Here is a 9,162-nt window from a genome sequence, read left to right on the forward strand (position 1 = left end):
GCGCGCCGACTGAAATAGCAGCAGCAGGAGAGTCGAGTGAGAGAAGAAGACATGGCAGACAGCCTGAGTGAAGTCCCAGACGTTGAGATCGATCCTGAGGGAAAGTTTAAATACATTTTAGTGCGGATAAAAGTTAAAGGTGGGACGGATCATAAAGACATAGTGAGGGGCACGAAGAGTGCCGAGTACCACAGTAAGTCTGCCTGCCGGGCCGGAGAGCTACGCCGCTTTGAGTCGCTCTGCCTCGGCTAACTGAGTAGCCTCGCTTCCTTCCCCCAGTCCTGACCCAGCGGCGCTATTTTTAACCACGACAGACGGGCGGACTGCAGGCGTCTGAGCTGTACCGTCGAATATCTGTGGCTGAGCCCGTTTGGCTGCTGTTTGGTCTGAACTTTTTAGGGCAAACCGCTGTTTTTGTCCTAAAGGCTAAAGCTACTGTCAGTGTGGACACAGCAGGGCTGATCCATTGAACTCAATAGCTGCAGCTAATTTCAGCTGTTTTAATGCTGACAGAGTCAGTAATGTCTAGTCAAGCTGAGGTGCTTCTGAAAATACTGACTTGTATATGAACCAACTCTTTCAAACTGCACTGTTTCTGAGTCATTCTATGGAAACGTCCATTTTTGTGTCCCTATAGCGTTTACAGATATATTAAACATGTTAGGGTTACAGTTTATTTATATTTTAAAACAAAACAGTAAGTTATTTTAATAATTACACCTTCTTGAGCCTCTATTTAGCAATATTGGTTTTTAAATCAATCATATAGAACTCCAAGCACCACAGAAGAGCTCGTCCCCACAGTCATGTGTAAAGGCTGAGGCCATATTTTGAGGTCTGCAATTTTAACTACAATAATCTATACATGCCTATGAAATACACCAATTAAATGACATAAAGAAAACAAATGCCAAATAAAAATTATAAAATATATAATGAAAGTCGTGTCACTGGTGTTACTGCGTAACAAAAAATCTCTGATTTTGAAATAAAAGTCACACTGATGACATCACTCGACTTCTTTTACCTGTTTTCTGAGGATCTATGAAGAAAAGCACATGGTGAGTCCACTGTGTCTTTCAGTTATCAGAGATTTTCTCATTTAGCTCATGATTTCATATGAAGCTTTTAGCTGAAGTCACTGGTGTGACCCACTTTATTCTTAGGTAATTGTGAAAAAATAGGATACAAACGGATTAAATTACATATTTTAGTGGACATTCCATGATTGACGACACGTGGTTTGATGCTCTGTAGCAGCCATTTTGTAAAATGCATTGTTCATTAAAAATGTCTCTGGTGTTCCCTTTCTTATGTGTAACACCAATGAGGATCAGTAACACCAGTGACTCCTATGGAGAGATAGAAAAGTGGACGTTTCTGTAGAATGACCCAATCCCATCGTTCTGGTAATGTCTTACAATACCCAGTAACTCTGAGGTTAAATGTAAGGAAATTCCACCATGTTTTTGTATTTGTAGAGGAGTGTAATGTGAAAATTAGAGAAATCTCCACTCTACAGAATTGTTTGCAGTGGTGGTGATAGGAACCAGACATCTGAAACACTTAATTCTTCTAAAAGCTCCCTCACTGAAATTTATTACACAAAGTGGTTACGAATGTGCTGCCTTATGCCTGAGATACCGAGATATTGTTTTATGATGGTTTTGAGAAAAGGTTTTGGCCTAAAGCATTTTTAAAATCCATTAATGGTGTTGAGGTACAGGCAGAGCATTGTGAGGCAAAATAGTACCAAATACAGCGTGATTCAAAAAGATTCATCCAATTTCAAAATGATTTATTTCACTTGTAAATCATTACAGATCAATGCAGTGAACTGTAAATGGTTTAAATGAGCATAAAGTTTATTATGTAATTGTACAAGGTCTCAGTATGAACCTCCTCCAGCTGTACAGACAACATCAACACCATAGTCAAACTCATCCCATACTGGATTGAGCATGTCGGGTGTCGCTGCACTCACGGCTCTTTCAGTGCGATTTCGGAGATCATCCAGTGTTGTTGCTGGCGCATGAACAGAATCCTTAACGTACCCCCACTAAAAAAAAAAAACACACAACATGAGATCTGGTGATGCTGGTGACCTGTTGGTAGCAACGATGAATGCTCTGAGCTGTTGGAGGTTCACTGCCAGTCAGACACTCTATGACCCCCTCTTTCAATTGGTATGTGATTGGTTCCTAGGCGCCTCACGGCGCTTTGAAATCGGATGAATCTTTTTGAATCACCCTGTATATTTTACCGCTGTTAACATTACACATAAAAGCTTTGTGTTGTACTCATTGACCTTTGGTTCCTGTCACCACCATCATAAAGAAGTCACAGCCAATATGTTCCTCTACAGTGTGCCATTCAGAGTTTTTAAAGAACTTGAAATTAACTGAATTATCTACAATACAGTGAAGTGTAACAAGAACATGAGTGTTCATATGAAAAGTATTTACATTTTTACGAAGTATGTCACATTATACCAAAGAAATTGTTGTCATTTTACAATTAGTTACACATACATTAAAAAAAACCAGTGAATCTGTACCGTTTACCACCATCCCAATATGAATGAGCAGTTGAATTATGCAAAACCCTTGGAATAACTGTGGAAATCCTCCTTGAATGTATGGTGTTTGGACTGCTTAGTCATCTCATGAGCTCATCTCTCCCATTTTAGACCATATCTTTGAAAAAGTGAACCCTGCTATGGAGGCTCTAGGGCTGGAGAGTAGTTGCCTTGGCGGAGGCAAGATAGAGCACAACAGCACGGAGAAGAAACTGCGAGTGTTTGGAGAATCTACGGTAACTGAACTTTTCACTAATTCAAAAACAAATTATCTCTGCTTGTTCATAATTCAGTGGAGTTCTCCAGCCTTTAGCTCAGGTGTGGATTTCTTGGACTGAAGCAAAGAAGCTGTTTAGGTTCCAGACCTGAAACTGAGAGGCTTTTCATTTAAATAATCTTCTTGCATTTTCAGGGCTATGGGAAGGCCGATCATGCTGTCACAGTGGAGAAGCTGAAAGCTGTCTTCAAAGACTACGAGATTACTATGGAATAAAAAGAAAAACTGTGAGATCCTGACTTTTCAGATACCATGTCTGGCAGTCATGAGTAAAGGTGTACATGCATTCACAGCTTGTAATGTTCAGTTTCCACAGGAAAGTCTTTTTCTCCAATAACAAGTATTACGACTTTAATAAATACACATATTTTGTCTAAATGGGTTGTAGTTGTTGTCTCTCCAGCAGTTCTGTTCTGACCGGATGCTATAGCAGTGTGAGATGAAGTCAATACAGGAAGTGAGCGTGTGCTGTGTGTGCTGTGAAAACATTTCCTCTCTCTGTTACAGGCCACTGCAGTGACACTGATGTGGTGGTGGTGGTGTGTCAGTGTGTGTTGTGCTGGTACGAGTGGATCAGTGGAGCAGTGTTGCTGGAGTTTTTAAACACTGTGTCCACTCACTGTCCACTCTATTAGACACTCCTACCTTGTCAGTCCACCTTGTAGATGTAAAGTCAGAGACGATAGCTCATCTGCTGCTGCACAGTTTGTGTTGGTCATCCTCTAGTCCTTCATCAGTGGTCACAGGATGCTGCCCACAGGACGCTGTTGACTGGATATTTTTGGTTGGTGGACTATTCGCAGTCCAGCAGTGACACTGAGGTGTTTAAAAACTCCAGCAGCACTGCTGTGTCTGATCCACTCAGACCAGCGCAACACACACTAACACACCACCACCACGTCAGTGTCACTGCAGTGCTGAGAATGATCCACCACCCAAATAGTACCTGCTCTGTGAGGGTCCATGGGGGTCCTGACCACTGAAGAACAGGGTAAAAGGGGGCTAACAAAGTATGCAGAGAAACAGATGGACTACAGTCTGTAACTGTAGAACTACAAAGTGCACCTATATAGTAAGTGGAGCTGATAAAATGGACATTGAGCGTAGAAACAAGGAGGTGGTCATTATGTTATGCCTGATCGGTGTATGTTGACCACGGCAACCATTGCACTGCAATAAACAATGACGAAGGCTGACGTGAGACGCCTACCTGTCTGCTCTGCTGCCAGGTGTGTTTGTAATGTACAGTGAAAAAGGAAAAGCTCCAGCCAGGACAGACCACCGAAAAAGGGGGCTACTATGGAATAAAAAGAAAAACTATGAAATCCTGACTTTTCAGATACCATGTTTGGCAGTCATGAATAAATGTTTACATGAATTTACAGCTGGTAGTGTCTCCAATAAAAAGTATTATGACTTTAATAAGCACGTATATTTTGTCTAAATGTGTTGTAGTTGTTGTCTCTTCATCAGTTCTGTTCTGACCGGATGCTATAGCAGTGTGAGATGAAGTCCATACAGGAAGCGAGCTATGTGTGCTGTGAAAAACATTTCCTGTCTCCATTACAGAATGTGTCTGTTTGGAGGCTTGGAATAGAAAAGCCTGAGCACACAGCTAAATGTGAAAGTGTTCCGTTAATTAATGTGTTAATATAAGTGCAAATGTGTTTATTTTGGCCCACAATTTTCTTTACATTTTCAGCCTAGAGGTCTCCGTGCACGTGGGCATCTCTGTCGGCATGGAAACTCTAATACTCAGTCAAAAACTAACGATGCTGACCCAACCCCTCCCTTAAAAAAAGCTTTTAGCCACATTTTGCAGGTTTCCTGTTGCCTGTGTGAAAATATTTTTCCAGGGCATAAACTGGATGACTGCTTTTTACAACTTTAATAATGAAAGCTTATCAGCTAAGTGGAGAAAACGCATAACACTTTCGTGGTTAAGTTAATCCCTTTCCTTTATATTGACGTAACGGTACGGTGACCAGACAGTCCCCATTTTTGGTGGTCTTTCCCGGCTGGAGCTTTTCTTGGAAATGTCCCCTTTTTTCACTGTACATTAAAAACACACCTGGCAGCAGAGCAGACAGGCAGACGTCTCACGTCAGCCTTCGTCATTGTTTATTGCAGTGCAATGGTTGCCATGGTCAACATACACCGATCAGGCATAACATTATGACCACCTCCTTGTTTCTATGCTTATTGTCCATTTTATCAGCTCCACTTACTATATAGGTGCACTTTGTAGTTCTACAGTTACAGACTGTAGTCCATCTGTTTCTCTGCATACTTTGTTAGCCCCCTTTTACCCTGTTCTTCAGTGCTCAGGACCCCCATGGACCCTCACAGAGCAGGTACTATTTGGGTGGTGGATCGTTCTCAGCATTGCAGTAACACTGACGTGGTGGTGGTGTGTTAGTGTGTGTTGTGCTGGTCTGAGTGGATCAGACACAGCAGTGCTGCTGGAGTTTTTAAACACCTCAGTGTCACTGCTGGACTGAGAATAGTCCACCAACCAAAAATATCAAGCCAACAGCGTCCTGTGGGCAGCGTCCTGTGACCACTGATGAAGGACTAGAGGATGACCAACACAAACTGTGCAGCAGCAGATGAGCTATCGTCTCTGACTTTACATCTGCAAGGTGGACTGACAAGGTAGGAGTGTCTAATAGAGTGGACAGTGAGTGGACACAGTGTTTAAAAACTCCAGCAGCACTGCTGTGTCTGATCCACTCGTACCAGCACAACACACACTAACACACCACCACCACGTCAGTGTTACTGCAGTGCTGAGAATGATCCACCAAATAGTACCTGCTCTGTGAGGGTCCATGGGGGTCCTGACCACTGAAGAACAGGGTAAAAGGGGGCTAACAAAGTATGCAGAGAAACAGATGGACTACAGTCTGTAACTGTAGAACTACAAAGTGCACCTATATAGTAAGTGGAGCTGATAAAATGGACAATGAGCGTATCACATTCATCCCCTACCTCGAAGGCAGCGCTGCCTTCAGAACCATTTTGAGTAGCGATTTCGCACATGAGTATTTTAACGTTGACCAGCAAACTGGAACTGTTCCAAGCTTTTATTTCAGAAATCTGGTTACCTTATGTAACTGAGATACCCATCCATATCATAATTTGACTTCAGTCTTTGGCATAATTTGAAAATACCTGTTACCCTTTTACATTGTGTGTAAATTTCATGATGAATGGACCAAAAGAAACGGCCCAAAATGACTTGGAAAAAAAATCTGCTTCCATTGACTTACCTTGAAAGTAAAGTAGGTTTTTTCCTTCTCCTGTAAAGATACCATTTTGGAGATATGATGTTTTCTTCCAACAGCAGCGATAAGCATTTAGATATTGGTTAGACTGAGTAACAGTGCTACGTAAAATGCTACATCGAAAGATGACTTAACAACGTGACATGAAGATTGGTTGACTGACTCATTTGAAAAGTTAATTTCTTGCCAAGGTAAACTTTTAAGGAAATGCTAACAGATGTTTTTAGAGTTCTCAGAGCAAACAGGACAGCAGTTGTTTTTTCAGCTGGACCTCTGGTCATTGTGGTTTCTGACAGTAGTTTCGTTTTCTTACTGCATGGGTGTTCTTGTTAATGAAACTCTTATCACCACTGTACTAGTTATATCACTGCTGTCGGAAGAAAACCTCGTATCTCCATTTTTTGTTGTTTTTCAGTTTTTGATATAATTTGAAAATACCTGTTGGTCTTTACATTGCATGTAAATTTCATGATGAATGGACCAAAACAAACAGCACAAAATTACTTGGAAAAAAGTCTGGTTCCACTGACTTACATTAAAAGTAAAGTAGGTTTTTTCCTTCTCCTGTAAAGTTACCATTTTGGAGATACGAGGTTTTCTTCCGACAGCAGCGACATGCAATAGTTTGATAGATATAACGGTTAAAAGTCTATTGAATCAGGTCAACAATGATAAATATTCTAATCTGATTAACCTGAACCTCTCCTAAATGAACACCATGAGGAATTCGTTAAAAATCTTGCTATCTAAATATTGCGATTGGGAACCCCCTACTCCTCAGCTGGCTATGCATCAACGACTTCAACATTCATATTCCATATTTTTGCGTTTGGAAGCTGTGGTTTAAATTAGTTAAAAATGTTTCAGTGCATTATGACACTGCAAGTTGATAACAGATTAAAATATTTTCATTTTTGCGTCATGTCTAAATGTATGCGTCATATTTTACTCATGTAAAACTAGTCTAATTTTGCTCCATTCTAACTCAAGCACAGGCCTGACATTAATGGATTTTTATTTTCCTCTCTTGGCTTCCTGCTACACGTGTCGTGGCTACTTGGAACAATGGCAAAGCATTGTGAAGGTGATTGCCGTGAGCTCCCAGCGATGTTATCAGCTTTATTTCTATTTCCAAGCCGCCCTCTTTTTCTGTAATACGAGGATTACATTTATCAGTCCACTTCATATGCATTAAGCACAATAAAGGATTGTTCTTAAAGCTGCTGTGCGAAATATTCAGTAGAAAAGAACAACAGTTGCAGCATTGTGGGGAATAAGTAGAGAGCCAATGTGCTTCAGCGAGTGCAGGTGGACAAATCTGAGCCTTTTATCCTTCAGAAATGAATCACACTCCCAGCAAACATCAACAGAAGACTATCCTGGGGGAAATTTATGTTATGTAACTGTTAGTTATTCTCCCAGAGAGGAACTGGCAGATGTTTCAGTGAAGAGTCAACCCCCAGAGTGATTAATGTCCTCTACCCTCTGCAAACTCATTCAGAGGGCATTAAAGACAAGAAACCGTTTTCCCAGACACAGATTAGGACTAAGCCTAGTGTAAATAGATTTCTAGGGTCAGTTCCCTAGCACCAGATTTAACCATTCATGTCCAACAACAACATTTAGTACAATAAGAGAAAAAATTGGCAGAACTTGTTCTAATAAGATTTAGTTTTGATGAAAGTGTCCATATAAATATGATTACATGTCTTTTATATACTTTTACTTATAAGCAGATTTATATTTTCTATTGTGTTGTTTAAAATCCATAGTCGTATGTAATTAAAGACACAGAAATGAACCTTCATGTGATGTGGGACCCATTTTCAGTGTTTACCAAAAGAAAAAATTATGCGATTTATTCTTATTTAAACCTCAGATTCTTGGTCTTTGCTCATTTTCTGGGAAGAACATATAAAATAACCCATTTTCAGTGTCTTCACTCTATTCACCTGCCCCCGACATATTTATATTACACATGTGGTGTTGGGTGAACCCACGGGGAGTAAAAGTGTGGAGGTGCTGTGTCCTTCACTCTGTTCTCCTCCTACATGGCCACATATATGTGTGTGTGTGTGTGTGTGTGTGTGAGGGTGGACAACAAGGACAGGCTGCTGACTGGCTACAGCTGCTAAAGGAGAACCCGACGCTGGCCTCTTTTAACATTTAAACATCTGGTATTTTCACATTAATAGTTATGGCTGTATTGATTTATAAAACACTAATGTGGTGGGTCCACCAGACCGCTGAGTAACACACACACAATTTAAGTGACTAAAAACACACTTTTTTAGCCAAATGAGATCAGTTTAAATCAGATTTATGTGGAAGTTCAGAGAAACTAAAACTAGACTAGTATTTTATTATAATTATCTGACTGATTAACTGATTGGCTCCTCAGAACTTACACCAATATAAACCTATGAGAGAGAGTGAAATTCCTAGATGCAGAGCTACTAAAATAAATAAATAAATAAATAAATAAATGATGTTTGTTAATAAGTCATAAAATAGATTATTAGAAAACATAAATAAAAATACACAGTAAACATAAATTATATATATGAGAAATAATACACAGCAATAAGGTTAAGCACCCTACACTATACCGATAAGAGTCCTTAGGCAAGACTCCTAACACTAATTTTGCTGAAATGATCAAATTGTAAGATAAGATTGTCTGCCAAATGCTGTAAATGTAAATTCCAGTGCAGAGCCTCTACTAGAGTGATTAAAAAAAATCACATCTAGACAATTTACCACTAAACATCAGCAAAAGCACGTCTAAAAGCAGTGGTGGACAGTAACTAAGTAAATGTAATTCGTTTACTGTACTTAAGTAGTTTATTGTGTATCTGTACTTTACTGAAGTGTTTCTATTTTGGGTGACTTTTTACTTTCACTCCACTACATTTCAAAGTCAAATATCTGACTTTTTACTCCATACATTATGAGAAATCTGTCGTTCCTTTTGGTTTATGTGTGTATAAAAATGTCAAAATGAAAGAAGTGTGCAGCAA

The 9,162-nt window shown here is 39.9% G+C and overlaps 1 protein-coding gene across 1 annotated transcript; it reads left to right on the forward strand.

The window, feature by feature from the left end:
• si:dkey-51e6.1 (uncharacterized protein LOC558617 homolog) lies at positions 1–3,233 on the forward strand. Its single transcript, XM_036581276.1, has 3 exons — positions 1–193; positions 2,690–2,814; positions 2,991–3,233. Exons 1-3 carry the CDS (start codon positions 52–54, stop codon positions 3,069–3,071), a joined length of 348 nt encoding a protein of 115 aa, XP_036437169.1. The 5' UTR covers positions 1–51; the 3' UTR covers positions 3,072–3,233.
• Positions 3,234–9,162: the final 5,929 nt, after the last annotated feature.

Source organism: Colossoma macropomum, unplaced genomic scaffold (assembly GCF_904425465.1).
Source record: "Colossoma macropomum unplaced genomic scaffold, Colossoma_macropomum, whole genome shotgun sequence".
Lineage (NCBI taxonomy): Eukaryota > Metazoa > Chordata > Actinopteri > Characiformes > Serrasalmidae > Colossoma > Colossoma macropomum.